The sequence below is a fragment of the Raphanus sativus genome, chromosome 5, assembly GCF_000801105.2.
Source record: "Raphanus sativus cultivar WK10039 chromosome 5, ASM80110v3, whole genome shotgun sequence".
NCBI lineage: Eukaryota > Viridiplantae > Streptophyta > Magnoliopsida > Brassicales > Brassicaceae > Raphanus > Raphanus sativus.
Genome location: NC_079515.1, coordinates 24085332 through 24106943, shown reverse-complemented (window position 1 = coordinate 24106943; position 21612 = coordinate 24085332). Strand labels below are relative to the sequence as shown.

At 33.8% G+C, this 21612-nt stretch overlaps 2 protein-coding genes across 2 annotated transcripts; one reads left to right on the top strand and one right to left on the bottom strand.

Annotated features, from left to right (window-relative positions):
- Positions 1–8656: 8656 nt before the first annotated feature.
- On the top strand, positions 8657–9694 carry LOC108861017 (transcription factor MYB27). The gene is made up of 4 exons (XM_018634850.2): positions 8657–8793; positions 8889–9018; positions 9094–9194; positions 9277–9694. Exons 1-4 carry the CDS (start codon positions 8670–8672, stop codon positions 9660–9662), a joined length of 741 nt encoding a protein of 246 aa, XP_018490352.2. The 5' UTR covers positions 8657–8669; the 3' UTR covers positions 9663–9694.
- A 1324-nt stretch (positions 9695–11018) lies between these two features.
- On the bottom strand, positions 11019–14447 carry LOC108822294 (probable pectate lyase 12; the record flags this gene model as incomplete). The annotated part of the gene is given in 7 exon segments (XM_056986802.1): positions 11019–11244; positions 11498–11706; positions 11849–12040; positions 12132–12382; positions 12693–12901; positions 13752–14006; positions 14247–14447. Coding segments are annotated over 7 exon segments (1431 nt in total). The 3' UTR covers positions 11019–11066.
- Between the last annotated feature and the right edge of the window lie 7165 nt (positions 14448–21612).

The window sequence follows — 21612 nt, the reverse complement described above, 5'->3', positions numbered from 1 at the left end:
TTGTTTCTTTTTGGTTATGGGCTTGTACTAGTTTGGAATTGTCCCATTTGTTAATAAAATCTATAGATGGCAAAAAAAAAATGTTATAATTTTGTAGGTCGATCAATTTTGTTATGTAAAAAATGTAAAATATTATAATATCTGTTATTTTATTATATCAAGATTAAGGCTTTGAATATGAAGCAGGCCAAATGCAGGCTAAATGCATTGGACTGCAATTTTTTTGCCATTCAACACAACTTTTGCAGAACAAAAATAAATAATTAAAATATACAAGATCTGCATGCAGATTTATTTTACACATCAAATTTTTGATCTGCAAATAAGAAGAAAAATGAGCTGGACATTTGCAGATCAACAATAATATAATATATATTTTCTATTAATTATTAATAGATAGCCTATTTTATTAATAGAGAATATATTTTATTAATTCATATTATTCACTTTCAAACTAAATAACTTTAATCTTTACAATAAATTTTAATATTTTCGTTGATGAAATATTTTATTTTAAAACGAATTTACTTTATAGAATATAAGTAATTTTATAAAACATATACAAAATCTGTATAATATATTCGTAATTATATTTATATTATTTTGTATTATCTATTTTTGCTTCAATAAAAATCAGATATAATATTTACATTGATATAAAACACATATATTATAGTTTCTTTTATTTTTATTCTTGTTAATAACTAATATAATTAAATAAATTAATCCTTTTAATATTTTTTATAATAGTTTGTATAACTTATTGTAATGAATATATATGCTGTTTGGTCATTTATATTTCATTTTTTATAAATAAAAATTGTATAGTTTGTTTAAATATTTAATTTTGATTATTATTTTCTAATATTTAATAAAATATGACAATTAAGTAAATTTATTTGATAAATAAATCTATAATTTTTTTGTACAGTGTTTTCAAAACTGAACCGACCGATCAAACTGTGACTCCTTCATCTTGTATGTTCAAGTATTTATACATAAAGTTAGTTTTATAATCGTATATTCTAATCTTTTAATATTATATACATCTAAATATTTATAAATCTTGTATGAACATTTAATTTATGTTCTATCTTTAGAATTTTAATATTTTTTAAACAAAAAAAATTAAAAAAATATTTTTACGATTGGATCCGAATATCGCGAATAGTACAATATTTAGATGGATATCTGAAAGCCATATATCCGAATCCTAAAACTAAATTCACCGATCCGACGAATCAGGATTCCGATTCGGTTACGGTAAATTTCCTAGATATCCAGGTCTGTATTCGTAAAAAAATTCATATAATTTTAAATTTCATTATATATACTAAAATGATGATATTTATTGTTAAATATAATAAATTGTGTTTTGTTCAAATATTTAATTTCAATTAAAATAATTTTGACATTTATTTTAAATATATTATTTTATTACTTTAGCTTGATCTGCATTTGTTCTGCTTGATCTGCATTTCTGCATTTGTTCTGCGTAATCTGTTTGATCTGCATGATATAATCTGCATTTTTTGATCTGATTTACTCATTTGAAGCCTAAGGTTTCAAACTTTTTTTGTTTCCAAGACGAATGAATCAGCAGTACTATACAAAAAGTAAATAAAAATAAGGTTGATGCACTCGAGTAGTCGTGTGAGTTTCTAAACTAGACCCCCACGTGGCGGTGTCTCTTTGTAGCAGTCTTTGTAGACTTCCAACGTGCGTGTGTGTAGACTCTCCAAGAAGGCGGGCCAACCCTATGACCGTCCTCTTTCGCCTTTACACCACGATCTAGCTATAAATCCTATGAATGAGCACAACAAATAAAGATTTTGATCTTTTTTGTTGGTTAATCTCATATACAAACCTAATATAGTTGCTGCCATGTTTTTTTTTTTTTGCTAAAAGGTAAATATCATAGAAATGAAAAGAGATTTACAAGCAATGTGTATCTAGATTATGTTACATCATTGGCAAAAAAAGGAGAAAAAATAAGGTTGCAACAAAGTTGTAGATGAGAAGACACAGAGTCATCGCAGCCACTTAGTCATAAGGGTAAGGAAGTGCTTCCTACCCCTCCTAGCTGTTATAGTGTTACGCATTTCCCTGTCGATGAGCTTGAATATGGCAGTGGGAGGCAGGACGATATGGTTATGTAGCACATTGTTTCTTTGTTTCCAACACGATAAGATGATAGTGTTGCTGCCATGTTTTATTTTTAAAGTTATAGCTGCTGTTGCTGCCATGCTTCCAAATCAAAACAGAAAACACCAACATATATACTAGCCCACTTGATTCGTACGGTGTACGAGTTACTTAAGAGATACGAATTCGGATGTGTGACTACTATATATTCTTTTTCGACAACAGAGTTGAAATATTATACTGACCCAAGTTCGATTCTAATGTTGAAAAATCTTTATCGAATAGCCCTATTGATCACCCTATAAATTTGTTGGACCTTTTTTGTTGTTGTAGGGTGAAATATATAGCGATTCATCACAATTCATTTATTTTGTTAGATTATTCTCTAATCAAACTTACCATGATTTTCTATTTGGATTATTTTCTAACCAAATTATTCTTTTATCAAATTTTATAATAAAATTAAACAGATTTATTCAAAATGTGACATGTAAAGTTTAGTTTTTATATATTAATGTATATTATTATTTCATTTCACATACAATATATAAACTGTAAACGGTTACTGAAACATATAAATTTAACTTTCAAATATATATTAAATAATTTATGATTAAGATAATTCACACATATATACTTGAATTATTAGAGTATAACAAATAAATTTCAATTTAGTATTTTCTAAACATAACATAGAAGTGGAATATAATTGGAATATAAAAAATTTTAGAAATACATCTATCCTATTTTATTAAAATAGAAGTACAACATAAAATGTTTTATTTTGAAAAGATATATTTCTTAATATATATAAACATATTAATTGGTGTTTTAATTTATAAACAAATAAATCAAAATTTGTTAATATAGTTAAAATATTAATTGACGGATATGTTATATAATATAACATTTTGATTGGTTCAACATATAAGTACAAATGAGTAACCAATAAACTAAAGACAATTAAAACTGTTGATTTATCATAATATCATAAATCGAATAAAATCTATACAGATAAACATTTTTGCAACCATTACATTTTGTGTTGTGAAGAATTTTATATATCTATTCTACTAAAAGAAACATGACATAATTAAACTTTACTTATCTTAAAATTAGAGTCATACTAACAGACTTAAAAAACGAAAATGGCATTATAAACCAATTTCAAAAAGTTCGCCAAAATGATTACTAGTTGCAAACTTCTAGTTACACAACTAATTATTGTTTAACATGTGTTCTGTATGATACAAAATTCAAAAGATTCATCATGAACTAACTGAAATAATGAAAAGATTCCAAGACTCATTCAATCATGGGAAAAATCGAGAACGGTTTGAGAGATGAACACAAATTTGTGTTATGTCGTTTGGTAAATGGACCAGGCTATGAGCCTAGAGATGACACAAATTATCGTTGTCTGCCAAAAGGACCAGGCAGGTCCAATTAATTCTTTTCTGGTTGACAAAATAAAGATGGACCAGCCTGACAGAACCAGGCGAGATGGTGAAAGCCTGCTCGTTTTCACATACTAGATTTACCCACCACAAAACAAAACAACAAAAAAGTTTAACCTCTTCTCACTTTTTAGTTTTCATCATGTGGAATTGCGGATACATAGCCGACACAAGCCTCAAAATCAGTCCATAAAAGACCCAACTAAAATTTAATCTGGATTCATAACCGATACAGGCATCGAAAACAAGTCCACAAAAGCCCAACTAATTTACAACCAGTAGTGTCACGGTGCCTTGTAGTCTTGTTAGGAGTGCCAAGTTAGAAATTACATGAACTATGATGTAAGAAGTCCATTAGGGTAAGAGAAATTCTTGGGTTCACCCCTAGAGTGAATTTTTAGGTTTATCCAACCAATAGAATTTCGTTATTTTATATTCAGTATCTTTTTTAAAAAGAAACAAAATATTGTCAAAATATACTAATATTTTTAAAGTAAAAAATAAAAATTAATATTAATTGCAAACAAAAATACGTTTAAAATATATTTTTAATATCATCAGCCAAATACTAAACCCTAAACCCTAAATCTTAAATCCTAAACCCCTGGATAAACCCTAAACCCTTGGTAAATCTAAGATGCTTGGATAAATTCTAAATCCTACGGTTTACGATTTATCCAAGGGTTTATGATTTACCCAAGGGTTTACGGTTTAGTATTTAGGGTTTAGGGTTTAGTGTTTTGTTGATCGTGTTAAAAATATTTTGTTAAAAAAATCCAAAGATTTAGGATTTATCCAAGGGTTTACCATGGATTTAAGGTTTATGATTTAAGGTTTAGAGTTTAGGGTTTAGTGTTTTGCTGGCGGTATTTTAAATATAAAATCTTTTTTTGCGACTACTATTATTTTCTATTTATTTTTTATTTCAAAATAAAACTTGGCAATATTTTATTTCCTTTTTTAAAAGATACCGAATATGAAATAACAAAATCTTATTGGTTGGGTGAACCTAAAGGTTCACTCTAGGGGTGAACCCAAGTATTTCTCTTAGGGTAAACCAAGTCTCTTTCAACTTTAGAATCCCATTTATCTATAGTTTATTTCATCATCAACCCATATGATATAATAGATTCTCAGTTTCTAAAATATTAACGAAGAAGTTTCGTGCTCATGTTAATTCTTATGATGATTAGTTATAGAGATAGATCTAATGAACTAAAAATATTACATTTAGTTATGATTATTAAATTTATTTTCCTTTTCTTTAGTAATTTCTGTTAATTATATTTTAGTTTAATTTAACTTTTATTTTTCCAATACATATATAGTAAAAAGGTAAAATTTTTACAAATTTTAAAAATGATTTTATAATAATATTTATATATAATGTGATTTCATAAAAAAATTAACAAAAATAATTTTGATATTAAGGAAAATAATAAAAATATTACTTTATAATAATATTTTGTTTCTTATTACACGCATAAATTATAAATACCTTAGAACATGTTAAATAAAACAAAAATATTAACAAATTTTAAAACATAATTTATTTTGTGAAATATACATGCATCAGATTCAAAATATTATCTTTATATGCTTTTATGTGATTTTTAGTCAATCTGCACTTTAGTTTATTTTGTATATTTGATTCTCAAAAAAAATATTATATTATAGAAAATATTACTTAAAGATCATTATATATAAAAAATTAATCAAAATTTTAATATATCTAGAAAAATATATTATGGTTAAATTATGAAAAGTAAATTCAATGTGATATATTCAATTGATAAATAAACCGACTATATATTATATATACAAAATCAAGTGTCTAATTTAGAAGATATAATATTATTATTATAAATTACAAATATTTTTGAATTGAAGTAAAATATTAATCAGTTATTATAATATATTTATTTTGAAAATATTTATAACAGTGCATAAGTACATGATAATTACCTAGTAATTATATATATATATATATATATATATATAAGGGAATTTGCATTAGATATCAAAGTTTCTAGACCATATTAGGTAAGTGGTAAAGAAACAGTAGATTTTGTGGTAATACCAAAACTGTCGTTGTTTTGGTAAGGAAATTGTAACATAGGGGCCTGTCAATTAGATGACGTCACAGCAGGCGAGACGGTTACACACGCAAAAGTAATAATTATGCAAAGAACACAAACTGTTGAATATCTCTTTTGTATAAAAGTGCAAAGAGGGATGAGATAACTTGCAACCGTCGGTTGCCCACAAAAACTAGCAATAATGCCCTACAAAACCGGTTATTTTGAATCTTATACAAGACATTTTTTTTTTGCACCTCTCACACAGATCTTGATTCGAAAGCTTTAGCTTATAATCATGGAAATGGAGAAAGACGATATGGTGGTTGAGTAACGAGCCGAGTCAGCTACCGACGACGCTCCGGCGCCAAGCTCCGCCAATCCTTCGCCAGCTCGCCGTGGCTCCTCACCATCTTCGCCATCGATCGTCGGAAATCTCTGTACGGATCCTCCGACTCCATCGCCACCGGGACGCTGATCTCCTCGATCGGCGGCGTGTAGATCGCCATGGCTCCTCACCATCTCCTCCATCTTTTTTTTCTCTTTTCACCATCTCCGCCATCGATCGCCAGAAATCTCCGTACGGATCCTCCGACTCCATCGCCACTGGGACGCTGATCTCCTCGATCGGCGGCGTGTAGATATAGTCCTGATCCCCTTCCTCGATCGGCGACTACTCTCACTATCTTACAACTCTTCTCTCTCCAATTTAGCAAAAATAACCGGTTTCTTAGTTTTGTTTATCTTTTCATAAAATAAAACTAATAAATAGTTACAACAACCGGTTGCAGGTTACTTCATAAATTAATCACGTATGCTCGTAGGGACAGAATCGGCAAACAATGTCAATTTTGACACGATTCTCAAATTAATAAAAAATTTGCTTGCAATTATCCTGCAGAATTTTGATATTGAGCTAAATAGGTCTATATACAAAACACTAAATAAAAACCAAACAAAAACAAGTAAAAGGTTTATCGAGAGTGTAAGGGTATTGTTGTGTGCGAACTTTGATGGTACTACGGAACAGTAAGTAAGTAGTATAGAAGTAATAATTAAGATTAAAAGATTTGTATTATTGATCTTTTGAGCATGAACCACTATGTGAATGTTATAAACTCTAGTTTTAGACGTCTAGATATATTCTATTAGTTTTGAGTTGTCTTTTCATTATTCTAGGGTTTAGGTTCTCCTTACATAAATAGTTTATAGTATGTAATACGGGTAATGATTTCCATATTCAGAAATATGTAAGAATTCTTTTTAATAAAAATCTTCCATTTTATCCAAAGACAAAGATGAAGTCAGGTTTGAGCCAGGATTTCTTCCAGACAAAAATCAGAAAGTCGGCGTCCTATTCGGAAGCAATAGTAATATCTACACAAATTATTTTTGCCCAACAATTTTTCCTTTATCTTTCGACTTTATAGGCGAATTCGAGAGATAATATACACTTTGACTGATGGAAGTCGTTCTTTCTCAGCAGATTAATGATGAGCAGAACATCATTTCCTTGATGCTTTTTTTCCGGGTTCGTCTTGGCTTGAACCGTATTTAAACTGGGAGGAGAGATACTTTTCAGATACGGACAATATATTGTTTAGTAAACGTTTCCAGGTTCTGAGCGTGATCAATCCAGTTGACCTATAAATATCCATGGTCCTTGTCTTACAATTCACTGGATGACAAGCCCCATTTTCTTGGCGCGGGGCCTCATCAATGTTTAGTCTCATGATTTCGGTGGCACATGGCCTGATTAGATGGGAAAATCATCATAGTACTTCAACGGATACTTGATCTTCTAATTTTAGTTGTCGATTCTTAGCCTGGGAATTCTACATAACAATATGCTACAGTGGGCATATACTGCTTCTTAGTCGTCGTGCATCGTAGCCAATCGCAAGAGGTTTTATTGCCTTGCCCGGAAGCAGGAGAATAGTTGTTTTGCCTAGAAGCATGAATCTTGATCTGGGCTTCGAGTCGAGAGATAATCAGATGGATGACATTATCCTTATTTTGAAGATTTCTTTCTTTCTTTGCAGGAGAGAATCGTTGGGTTTGTTTCAAAATTCATATCTTCACCTTTCCAAATAATGAAAATTCGAATCATCGAAGATTAATGCCTTGACTTCCAATATTTTCCTTTAATACCTTCTTATTTTCTGTTTAATCGTTTAGATCTCTATCTGCTGACGATAGCTCTCTAACTTTCACTGCTCTTTAATTTTTTTTAAGATAGTTAGATGCGTTAAGTTTAAACTCTCTCTCTAACAACAAAAAAATCAGTTAAAGTATTTATTAATCAAACTTAAGAATGCTTCTTTTTTTTTTTTTTTGGTATCTCTGGTGTCTGGGCAGCCATTTTCCCAAATATCTCCCGAAGGGGTCCAGCGCCCCAGCAGTAAGGATGTTAAATCGCTGTGGCCGGGTTTCGAAGCTGGGTGGCGGGCACCTCAGCCGAGGTTCCATTACCACCAGGCTACGAACCTCAGCCGAGGTTCCATCGCTGTGGCCGGGTTTCGAATGCTTCGTTGGCTTACACTTTTGAAATTGGTGGAGAGAAGATACAGAAAGATTTTTATCTCTTTTTTATCTCAACCACAATTAAATACTTCATCTTCTTTTCAAAGAAATTGAATTTCAAATTGGCTACTAATAAATAATTGAATTTCTACGATGATGTATGCCATAACCCCTGAAAAGGAAAGATAAATATAATTCATAACTTGGTGATTATATAAAATAATAAGAGATACTTGGAACCTACTCCAAATCTATAATCTACATGACTTGATAAAGATGACCAAGAATGAAAAACAAGACCTAACTGATGCATGATGTTATTATCCACTAATCTATTCGTGTTCGTCAGCTTTTCGAATATTTCCCAATTTGGGTAAACTCATGACTTTACTATTTAAGCAAAGACAAAAGCTCTTAACCTAACAGCACAAATTTAGCGAGAATTTAGTTAACACAAAAACAAAAAATGGATTACAAGAAGGAAAAAACGCTCCGTAGAGGTCCATGGCTCGAAGAGGAAGACGAACGGCTGGTGAAGTTCGTTACCCTTTTGGGAGAACGTCGTTGGGATTCTTTAGCAAGAGTTTCCGGTAGACTCTGAAACCTTTCTTGTGAAACTTTCCAAAAATAGAAAGTTTCCACATATCTAATCATATGTTTATTTGTTTGTTTTGTTCATACTTAGGTTTGAAGAGGAGTGGTAAGAGTTGCAGGCTAAGGTGGATGAACTATCTGAATCCGAGTCTGAAGCGTGGACCCATGAGTCAAGAAGAAGAAACTATCATCTTTCAGATCCATGCTTTCTGGGGTAACAAGTAAGAGACAAAAAGCTTGAATCTCTTACTTCAATGATTGTATTTTCAGTTTGAACTTAATATGTATATCAATAGGTGGTCAATGATTGCAAGGAGATTACCCGGTAGGACTGATAACGAGGTTAAGAACTATTACAGGACTCATTTTAGAAAGAAAATGGAAGCTCAAAACTATGGTAGGTATCTCTTTCATAGTTGTGCATATTTTAATTTCATATAATCGTACGATAAATACAAAGATGATGTATTTTGCTGCAGATAAGATCATTGACTGGAGCAGAAATACAGGAGGAGACTTGTTGTGCAAGTATAAGGAAACTGAGATCATCACGTGGGCGAGGACAACGACTCAAGAACATGGTTTTGATAAAACTGTGAAGGAATCTAAGCAGATTAATATGGAGAGTGATAAAGAAACTAATGGTGGTATTTTCGAAAGAGAGAGCTTTGGTGTAATGAAATCACCATACGAAAACAGGATTTCGGATTGGATATCAGAAATTTCTACAGACCAAAGTGACGCAAATCTTTTAGAAGACCGTACCAGCAGTAGCAGTGAAAATAATATTGATATCAACATTGGTTCCTCGTGGTTTGAAGAGACTAGGGACTTTGAAGAGTTTTCATGCTCTCTATGGTCATAACTGATACTAGTTTTGTTTCTTGATTATATGACGAAAACCGTCTTCTAAGGTTGATGTTGATAAATAAAATCTCTTTTTTGACTTATCATATGATTAAGCTTTTTCTTTCTCTTACTGATTTCACCAAACAACAAACATATAAAGGTTAAAGCTTAACCCATGATAACAAAATAAATAAATGTAGCACAGTTGTGTATGTCAGGTTTTGTTATATACAACAGCAAACACACGAGTTCATGCTACGGATAACACTATTTGTTTTTTCCATCAACATTTGGTTGATGGGCTCTATCTTTAATAACATAAAGGAGATTAAACTAGTTGTCTGGTGTACTTTTGAGCCAACTGATTTGATAAAAAAATGTTAAATATTTAATTTTTATTGGGAAAAGTATTTAATGCTCAAAATAGTAAATTAAATTATCATGTGGTATACTTTAATATGAATCAAATTAGTTGTTTGGTGTGCTTTTAGCGAAATGATTTGTTAAAATAATAAGTACGTAATTTATAGTATTTCATGTTTAATATTGTAAACTAAAATATGCTAAAGTTATATACTTATATGCTAGTATGAATTGCAGATGCATGCATGGAATGCCCTCTTGTATAAGATTATGAAAATACAAAAGGAAGAAGATAATATAATAATCTGTGTTAGTTATGTCATTAAAGATAGGATAATATTAGTGATGGGCGTAACTCACACCCAAAAGCTAGTTCAAAAGTGGAGGAGTGCCCACACATTTATATATTGCCCAAGGACCTATATCCCAACCGATGTGGGATATATTAATAGCCCCTCTCGAGATGTGGGTGAGAAACGGTCCAAACGGAAACAGTCCAAGCCCAACATCTCGGATATACCACAGCAAGATGAGCCATTTTTATAGGCTACATAGGTAGACAATTATTTATATGGGAAATCATCTGCTGGGCTTTCACCATGGGCTCTGATACTATATTAGTGATGGGCCTAACTCACACCCAAAAGCTAGCTCAAAAGTGGAGGAATGTCCATACACTTATATATTGCCCAAGGACCTATATCCCAACCGATGTGGGATATATTAATAGATAAGAATACCACAACATCAAGGTTACATATATGCACAATATGACATACCCAGACACACGTGATGTTTATGTAAAATTATAAATTATTTATACTTTGGTTTTGTAAAACAACATCCGTTGAAATTAAATCAATATTACATTTTATTGTAGTTTCAAAAAATAACATACTTGCAAAAAATGTAAATATTTCCCTTCGCTAAAATGATAAAAGTGAATTCACCACAATTTTACCCTTTGAAAGAAAAAACGCAGGCCATAGAAGAAACTAATACATAAAAGTGAGTCGAATCTTTTTTCTTGTTCCTTGATTAAATTGGTAAGTTCACGTTACAACAACATGGACAAATATAATATCATATCGAACATGAAAGCTATAACAATAACCGAGAAAGATAACCGGTTAGTTAAACCGGTGCCAGACATTTCATCGGTGTAGTCATTATAAGAATCTAAACCGCCACTACCTTCGGATCCAGTAGTAGTCCACATCCCCAAATTGTTATTCCTGTAACAAATCAAACCTCCTCAATCAGCTCCATTTGACTTTTTAAGGCTAATGAGCCATGATTATGAAATAGTGGAAAAAAAGAAATTAGACAAAAGAAAAAAAAAAAAGAGATAAAGTTAAAGGCAAAAGTAGTAGAAAACAAAATAATTCAAAAAGAGTACATAGACATAAATATAAGAAGATTAAAATGATCATATCTTTGTCTAAAAGAAAGGCTAAGAGTGATTGAATAGTATGTAAGAATCCAAACCTGCCACCAACGCCAAGAACGCCGCAATGAAATGTGATTTGGTCGATGAACGAGGCAGATTTAGGGTCGACGCTGTACGCCTTCTCGTACCTCATCTCCGCACCTTCTCCAGATGCCACGAAGAACGCTCCGTTAACCAAAATGTCTCCCTCCGATCTCCAGTTCCACCCTTTCCAATCACCATCTGGCGTTTCTACTCTTTTAGTCACCTACACAATATATTATACATTAATGCATAACAAATTTATATTATACATTAGCGTATAAGAATCTTTTGCTGTAATGTTGTTATACTAATCAAATGACCTAAAATGAACTAACCAGCATTGATGAATCATGTGGTTTAGTTACCTCTTTGGCAAACGGGTTGGTTGGGGCGGTATAGCGGTTACCCTGACTATTAATGGTTGGGTTACCGCTACCGCCAATCGCATACATTTCCCATTGAGTAAAATCATTGTTAACCACATGGATATAACCACGTCTACATCTAGGCATCCTTTGTACCAACTTCTCTCCGAAGTGATTAAACGCAATGGTTACCTAAAAATTATACAAACATTCCAAAACGTTAAAATATAGTAAATTAATTAGTCACTGGAAACGGAATTATGGACTAGTTAGTGTGTGTGACCTGCATGCCACTGTCTGGCTCGTAGTGATCGCTGTGACCAAGAAGCATGACTTCATTATGGTGTGAGAAGAAGTTGTTCGATATTGTAATCCCTGTGGACCCCATCACAGCATCTATCAAACCATCTCTACATCTTGATAGAGAACAATGGTCGATCCATATGTCCTTTGATCCGAAGATGGAGATACCATCACCGTCCGATTCCGTTCTTAATCCGTAGTGCGTTGGACTTGACCTTATGTTAGTATTCCCTAGCAAAAAAGCGTAGACAGAATGCTTTTATGAATCAACCAATAAATGCTGATATAAATTTCATTTCAAGACGGACGAATTTAATTTTTACTATTTATAAATTATAACAATGCCTTTATGAATATTCAGTAAATGCTGAGAATTGAAAACACATATAGTTTCTTTGTTTGTGTGTGAAAACACCAATGAATGAGAAGGAAAACATGTACACCCAAAGGGCCCTACTAAAAATATTCTGGTCAGGGCAATAACTATCTTTTAGAAAAAAGGTTAAAAGATTAAAATAACAATTATTGGCTGTAAAAATACCGGATGGGTGACAATGGTGGATATGGATGTTGTGAATGATGACATTGGAGACATATTGAAGAGTGATGCAACCACCACCAACAATATGAACATTAGCTCCTCTTCCATCAAGAGTCTTGTAACTGTTGAATATTAGCTCATGCTTTAATTTTATCATCATGTTGCTTGGGAACACTATCCACAGTGGCTCTACTTGTATCACTGCATATCTGTCACCAAAAAGGAAAAGTTTTAATTACAAATTATTTAAAATTGGAGACCAATAGATAAGTATTTTCACATTGTAAACCCGATTCCTTTGACATTTGGAAAAGATTCCCCAAATAATTCAAAAACTTTGAAGGTCCCAATACATTTGTTTTTATTGTGGTTATTTTTTGTCTAGATTTATCATATTATTATCTTGGCTGAAGTGTTAGGCCAGATTGTTTAGTAGCTTAAGTAGTATTTTAGGACTGTTCTTCCATGCAAGGCTCCACCTACTCTGGCTATCTAACATGTGAACCTGGTGGGAAATTTCAAAGGACAACGCTAAAACTATAATGTATGTAGTGACGCCAAACTATAAACATCTTCAACATTGCATTTCTATGTTTTGGAGCAGATAGTTGGTTTTGCCAAAACAAATAAAAGTAATAGAGACAATTAATGAAACGTTTTAAGAGTTTTACCACAAAATGGAGGGCGTATTTGTAAATTTTCTTGTCTAGAAAATGTACACAAGTGGTATTGAAAAAGTCGTGTACGTGATAGATTGGTGTGGGGGCATGTGAATAAGAGATGACAAAAGAGAGACAGAGAGTAAAAAAAGTTATTGTGAGTAGCTAAATAAATGGGAGCTTAGACAGAATATTATTTCATATAGATTAGTTATGAAAGTGTATATGTAGGGTTTAGACACTAATGACATGTTTTCAAGTAAAGTATATAGTGTTGTTAAGATTATTAAAGATGATATCTTTGTCTTGAACCAACTAAGAAACAACAAACTGTTTGTCCGTCTTTTTGTCAAGACCTTTCTTAAATGAAATCCGGTTTAGTTGGTTAACAAAAAGCTACCTGAGAGTGCCCAGTTTAGGTTCGACGACATCGTCGTCGGAAGAATCAGTGACGAAGTAGAACCGACCGCCTTTGCCTCCCAAGGCGTACTGACCGAACCCGATTCCACAATCGGCCAGCCTTTGTCGGTTATTGGGCCAGTTCGGGTCACATTTCCAACAGTCATCGATTGGGTTTCCGGTAAAGCACGGGCTTGAACCGGCCTGGTCCGTCGTATCCATAACTTGACGTCTCCATAGAGAGGCATTTACCCTCCTGTAAAATAATCATACCAGATAATCCCTAATTACAATCGGTACGGCTAAACCGGAGACTAAGAAACAAAAAAACAGAGACTACAGAAACAGAGCAACCCAAGATTCATAAGTACACACAAGAACCAAGAAACGGTCCCTACAGCTTGTTAAATGTAAAACTATGATAAAAATTTTCATTAAAGAAACTAAAACCAAGAGACGAAATGTAGATCCAGAAGAGGAAATGTAGTATGTGTACCTATGAACATCATGAGCGACTAGCTCTGGGTCGGGATGTGGTATGAGAAGAAGAGTTCTGTTGAGCATGGCGAAACCCATGTGTGGAACAAACAGAGAAAGTGAGAAAAGTACAATGCAGCTTCTTTGAAGCATCATTGTAAGAACTGATAGTATGGATTTGGAGATTTTAGGGTTTCTTTTTTGCTTGGTTAAAGGTCAGAGAAGAAGAAGATAGATGAGTGAGACGACATAGCTTGTTCTTCTTCTCTGTTTACTGACCAGTGTTTTGTGAGTGGCTTTTTAGAGTGTGGTTTTGCTTTTGTAATAATGACTTTCTTGGCTTTTGTATTTTTCTTTTTTTCTTGTTTCTTTTGGAAGAGGAGAGAGAGTGTGTTGTTTTCCACTGACTGTCTCGAGGACTGAGAATCTGCTTGTCTCGAGGAAACGGTCTTTTAAATTTTCTTGAAAAGCTATTTTGTTTTTTGTTTTTTTTTTGTAACTGAGCTATTTTGTTTTCATAAAATGTAAATCTAGTTTATCTAAATTGAAACACGATATGAGTATATCCATAATGTTCAGCAGATTTAACAAACGGTAGGCTGGCTTTAATATTTGAATCTCGTTATCAGGTTTTCACCTTTTATTATAAAAATGATGTGACTTAACGATAAAATTTGACTTTTTCTTGGGTTCACCCCCTAGGGTGAACCTTTAGGTTCACCAACCAATAGAAAGTTGTTATTTTAAATTTAGTATCTTTTAATTAAGGAAACAAAAATAACTTGCCAAATTATATTATGCTTTTAAAATAAATAAAAAGATTAAATAAATAAAAATAACAATAGTTCTCAATAAAGATTATTTTAAAAAAATATTTATTTATAAGATTTGGAGTTTAGTGTTTAAGATTTATAGTTTAGAATTTATCCAAATGTTTAGTGTTTTTCTAAGGATTAGGGTTTACCCAAGGGTTTAGGGTTTACCCAAGGGTTTAGGGTTTAGGATTAGAGTTTAGGGTTTAGTGTTTTGTTGACAACATGTTTAGTATTTTTTCCAAGGGTTTATGGTTTACCCAAGGGTTTAGGGTGTATGATTAGAGTTTAGGGTTTAGTATTAGAGTTTAGGGTTTAGTATTAGAGTTTAGGGTTTAGTGTTTTGTTGACAACATTAATTTTTTTTTAATTCGTTTTATATACTGTTTTTATTTATTTTTAAATTTTATTTTGAAAAAATAATATAATTTGACAAATTATTTATTTCCTTAATTAAAAGATACTAAATCTAAAATGACAAGTTTCTATTGGTGGGTGAACCTAAAGGTTCACCCTAGGGGGTGAACCCAAGAATAACTCATAAAATTTTCTCACGACTAATTTAGGGAAGGAGTCTTGGAGTGCACAAAAAAAGAAGAAGGAAGGAGTCTTGGTTGTTGTCTTGTTGACCAGAAAAATTGTTCTCCGTTTAACTGGTGTCATCACATCAAGCTTGTTAGAGATATATCTATTACTCGTTGCAAGCTTGTCACATATCCATTACAATTCATCTTAGGCTCCAATTTGCAAGAATTCAAAAGCTTTTCTTTCAAAACTATTTGAAGAAGCTGCTCTTATTTTTTGCTTACTATATTAGGCAATAGGCATCCACATATTTCTTTTTTTTTTTTGATTAATGAGGGGGTGATCCAAAAGTTTTCTATGCCCAAGACTAATCCTCTTGAGACCAACGGCAATCCACATATTCTTGCGATTTAACGCTAGTCCCGATGGCCAAGCGGAATTGAACCTAGGGCGGAAACTCCAGCCGGAGCTCCTTTACCACTAGACCAAGACAACTTGGTTATCCACATATTTCCATTTCTATATAAAACATTCTTCCATGTTTTCCAGAGAAAAAAAAACATATTTCCATGTAGTATTTCTAAATATTATAATAGTCTTGATCAATGACCAATGCTTTTAGCAGATCAATAAAAGTTAGTTTAGCAAATATGGCATAGTTAGAGACGATGGAAAATATCGACAATAGATCAATGTGATCTAACATCTTAAGTATGCAACATGTAATTTCTATGAAGCGCAACTTTCCTTCCGTATGTAGACACATATACACGCACGCACACAAACAATTACACATGAGTGTGTTTTGTTAATTTCTCATCAAAGCTCGTGTCATCAAACTAGGATTTTTTTTTTTTTTTTTTTTTTTACTAGGATTGTTTTTATTGACAAAAGACAAACAATGATTGCTAAGTGAGCGTGATTGAAAGCTTATTATTAAGTTGATTGATGGTAGATTACTAATGTATGACTAAGTGTAGCGTTCAGTTACGTGATATTAGGCGCCATCTTTGGAGGATAAAACATCAGTATGTAGATATAAATTAAAGACATAGACTTTGCCTCCTCACATGTCCAATAAGATCATTGTAACCAATCATAGTGTCTAGTAAGGTCATTGCTTGTATTATTTTCCACGGACGATGATTTCATTAAAACGCCTACAATACGTAAAGTAATCTTCTTTATCAACTTTTGTAATAGTCTGTATCTTTTATTTGTACTTATCTATAACCCATAGTTTAGAATCTCCAGTTACTATCAAAGTGAAAAACACTTAGATTAGGATATTTATCTCTAGATATTTGTGGCTTTGGAAATTATACATACCTCTACACTTCTTCACCTAACTAAATAGGTAAATAGGTAAAAAGGTGTATTCAAACAAATTTAAAGAAATAAGAAATTGTGATCATGAACTTCCTGTAGAATATACACATTTCAAACAATTAATTGCTTCATATTGTCGATTTCAGGAATCATTTATACAAACATGATTTAAGCAAATCCAAAGCTAACTATTTATAGGATAATCTTTTTCTTTTGCTAAACTACGTATTACTTGCTAAAAGTAGATATGTTAAGAGAGTCACCGCAAAAACACTGTTATCAACAACAGAGGCGGAGGCACAGTGGTGGTGGTGGAGTCAAGTGACTCCAATAAAATTGGGGGAAATTTTTTTTTAGTGTATATTTTTCTAAAGTTATTATAAAATTTAGTTAAAATATGGCTTTTGACCCCACTAATTTATGTTTAAATTTTCATTTGTTCCCATTAATTTGTGAAAAAAAACATTTTTGTTATATATATATATATATAATTTAAATATTAAATTTATATATTATGACCCCAGTCAAAAATATTTCTAGCTCCGCCACTGGTTATCAACTAGCTCTCTTATTTTCTTGCTATATTCATCTTGTCTTACTAGGCCTTTTCTTCAAAACTATAAAACATCAAAACATATATAATTAAAGTAAAACAAAATCTGACGACATAAAAGCTTATATAGAGCATGATTATTGCAAGTTCTTTAAAGTTTGGTCCTTAATACATATATATGTATATGTATATATTATATATGCGGATATAATTGTTTGTTAAGAACTTTACGGAAACCGAAACCGTTTGATCTTTAATTAAAGAACTTTCGGTTTCGGTTTCCGTAAAGTCTTTAACAAATAATTATATACGCATATATAATATATACATATACATATATGTGTATTAAGAACCAAAACTTAAGGAACTTACAATAATCATGCTCTTAGTTCTGATACGGAAGATACACATCTTTGACCACAACTTGTGATATGCATCTCTCGCTTCTTGGCTCTCGGTCTGGGAGGGGAAATAGTCAAAAGCTCTTACCTCAGATTATTAATTATTCGAATCTTTGTATTATACAGTGGGCCCACTAAGAACTGCATTTTGTCAATAAAGTTAATGATTTTGCAGTATTTACTTTATATGCCCTTGTCAAAAGACTCATGGGACCACCTATGTTATTTTACCGTAGGCCTTTCTTTCTGTTTACTCCTTTCTATCATGAATGAATTACCAATTGTGACTCAAAACTTGGAGTCAAACCCAAAAGAGTACCCCAACTTGGGTCAAAGGCAAAAGTAACTTAAAAGGCTATTGAAATTACAACTATCTCCTTGTGAACAAACAAAAAAACGGATTTTTTTTTACGTTTCTACCCCTCGCAAGTCGTCTGTAAACAGACGACTTGAAAATAAGTCGTCCAGACGACTTTAAGTTAAGTCGTCTGGACAGTTATTCTTAAACATAATTTAAAAATTTTGTAAAAAATATTTTGATAAGTGAAAAATTGGAATTATGTAATTAACATATGTCTTAAGAGATATAAATTAATATATAACAAATTTCAATTGTTTTCAGCCCAGATGAGTGAAAGTAGTGAGTCATGATATTCTTTAGTTTATGTTTCATCAACATATGTTGTAGTATTGTATGTGTTCTTAGGGTTAGATTTTGGAAAGCATTAAAACCGTTTTTGAAAATTTTTAAAATTACCTAGGCGTGTTCGTTTCTGTGTATAGTAAACACTATTGAAGTATAATTTGATTTTATAACGTGGTTAGTAAGTTAATTTAGTCATTTTAGTTTAGGGGTTCATTTTAGGGTATTGGACGACTTAATATTTAGTCTTCTGTTCCCAGACGACTAAATATTAGGTCGTCTGATGTACATTATCAGCCAGAATAAGTCGTCTAAACCGGACCAAACCTTAAAGTTTACCAATGTACTTTTAAAGCTAACCGGATTATTTACCCAATATATAAGGTGATTTTTTTTTTTTTTTTTCATTTTCCGCGAACAGAAACCCTAACAGTTCTCTCTCACCGGCGATATCAAAGGCGATTCGAATTCCCACTATTTCCGAACAACCATCGTTCTCAACGTCGGCTATCTATCTCACTTCATTCTCACCGTTGTCGCCGCAGCTTCTTCTAACCCTAGCGCCGCCGATTCCTCTAAACCCTAGCGCCCCCGCTTCCACTATTTCCGAACAAACCGTCGCCCTCGCCACCGTGCTCACCAACGTTCTCACCGCCGCTTACTCTAAACACTAGCTAGCACCGCCGTTTCTTCTAAACCCTAGCGCCGCCGCTTCTTCTAAACCCTAGCGCCGCCGCTTCTTCTCTGTAAACCGTAGCGCCGTTTCTCTGTAAACCCTAACGCCGGTAAGTCATCAAACTCGTGGAAAAGATGAACATAAAACGTTGTCTCTTTCAATTTACTCATTCTCACCGTTTCACGTTTATTTTTTCAGATCTATAACCACAATGACGAGTACTCGAACTCCTTCTGCGACTAATCAGGTCCGCTTGAAATTTTTCTACTGGAAGACTTGTAAGTAAGTCGTCTGGAAAGTCTTCAACCTGGACGACTTAGTACGTCCATTTGGAAGACTTTCCAGACGACTTAAATATAAGTCGTCAACTAAGTCGTCCAGTTGGACGACTTTCTAGACGACTTATATTTAAGTCGTCTACTAAGTCGTCTGGAGTAACAATTAAGGCGTGATTGATTTAGCTTGTGTTCTGACTTCTATTGTTGTCTTTGATTATTTTGCAGACAAAAAGGATGGATATTCCAGAACTCCCCCGTAGGTTATACACATTAGGGGAAGAGCCAGAACCCCACAATAGCATTTCGTATCATACGGATAACACGAAGTTGCATACTGCTCTTAGGGAAGCTCTCACTGATGCTGAATTTGAAGAGCTCAAGGAGTCGAGATTGGGAGTTTTCATCAAGTTCAAGGAGCAGGGATTTGGTTGGGCTTCAAGGCTGGTTCACCACTTGCTCGGTTTAAAGCTGGACATTAAGAAGAAGTACGAGATGTGGTGTCTCGTTGGTCCAGAACCTGCGAGGTTTTCACTGTTAGAGTTTGAAAACATCACTGGTCTAAACTGCGACTACATCGAGGACCTTGAGACACCAGAATGTGAAGTTACCCCACAGATGGTTTCTTTCTGGGAGATGATGGGAGTTCATCGGGAAGCTGGGCCAAGTACTGATCAGATAATAGCAGCACTGAAGAGATGCGGGGATTGGTCCAGGGAAGATCGCAAGCGACTCGCGTACCTTTCCATCTTCACTGGATTCATTGAAGGGAAAAAGTTCTCAAGCGCTACACGAGCTACTCTCGCAAGGCTAGTGATGGATTTAGAAAGGTTTGAGAATTATCCATGGGGGAGAGTCGCGTTTAAGGTGCTGATGGACTCTTTGTGGAACAAAGATATTACTGGCTGTTACACCGTGGATGGCTTTATACAAGTTCTTCAGGTCTGGGCGTACGAAGCTATTCCGGGATTGGGTGCTAGTATTGGTCTACCCAGAGCAAACAGTCCGTCTCCACCGATTCTGGCTTACGACGGCAGCAGAGGCCGCAGATTCATGAAAGCTGCTATCTTGAGTCAGGTACCTTTCCATCTTCACTTAATTAAGTCGTCCGGAAGGTCTTCCAGCTGGACGACTTAGTAGACGACTTATTATAAGTCGTCTGGAAGGTCTTCCAGCTGGACGACTTAGTAGACGACTTATTATAAGTCGTCTGGAAGGTCGTCCAGCTGGACGACTTAGTAGACGACTTATAATAAGTCGTCTGGAAGGTCGTCCAGCTGGACGACTTAGTTGACGACTTATAATTAAGTCGTCTATTTAGTATTTTGTTTCAAATATCTAACTCGATTCTTCTTCTATTTACTGCAGACCCGCGTGATCAACTTTGTTGAGAAGGACATTAGTGAAATGTGGCCAAAATGGGACTCTGAGGTTGATGACGTGCCCGCGGAGAACATCATTAAAGTGATGTATGATCGGAGACCGTGGAAGTGGACCATGGATTGCTGGGAAGTCACTGGTACAAAACCCAAGTTTGTGACTCCATCGAAAAGAGCCAAAGAGATGGTTGTGGAGGAGGTGGAGGAAGACAATCAGAGACCTCGGAAGAAAGCTCGTAAAGAGGCTCCTAAAGAGGCTCCTAAAGAGGCTAGAGAAGAGGCTCCTACAGAGGCTACAGAAGAGGCTACAGAAGAGGCTAGAGAAGAGGCTAGTTGGGTGACCAGAGAGGAGTTAGAAAACATGTTCAAGGACTTAGGTGACATGATGAAAGAGGGGTTTAAGAAGTGCATCAGGGAGATTAGGAAGATCTCCGATAGATTGGAAGCTGTGGAGAAGAAGGTTGGTGTCACCAATCAGGCTACCCCTCAAGCCCCAGAAACCGGGGTTAGTAAAAAACACCCTACCCCACAAGCCCCAGAAACCGGGGCTAGTAACAAACAGACTACTCCTCAAAAGGATCAGCCTCCACTTCAAACCAATCATCCTACTCCTCCCACCAGACAGCCTGCTCCTCAAAAGGCAAAGCCTACTCCTCAAAAGGCGAAACAGCCTGCTCCTCAAACTAAACAGCCTGCTCCTCAAACTAAACAGCCTGCTCCTCAAACGAAACAGCCTGCTCCTCAAACTAAACAGCCTGCTCCTCAGACGAAACAGCCTGCTCCTCAAACGAA

What these genes read in the sequence shown, in the direction of transcription:
- LOC108861017 (XM_018634850.2), top strand. Translation starts at nt 8,670, where the DNA reads ATGGATTACAAGAAGGAAAAAACGCTCCGTAGAGGTCCATGGCTCGAA. An exon ending in CATGCTTTCTGGGGTAACAA is followed by an intron (nt 9,019 to 9,093) that starts GTAAGAGACAAA and finishes GTATATCAATAG; the next exon opens with GTGGTCAATGATTGCAAGGA. An exon ending in AATGGAAGCTCAAAACTATG is followed by an intron (nt 9,195 to 9,276) that starts GTAGGTATCTCT and finishes ATTTTGCTGCAG; the next exon opens with ATAAGATCATTGACTGGAGC.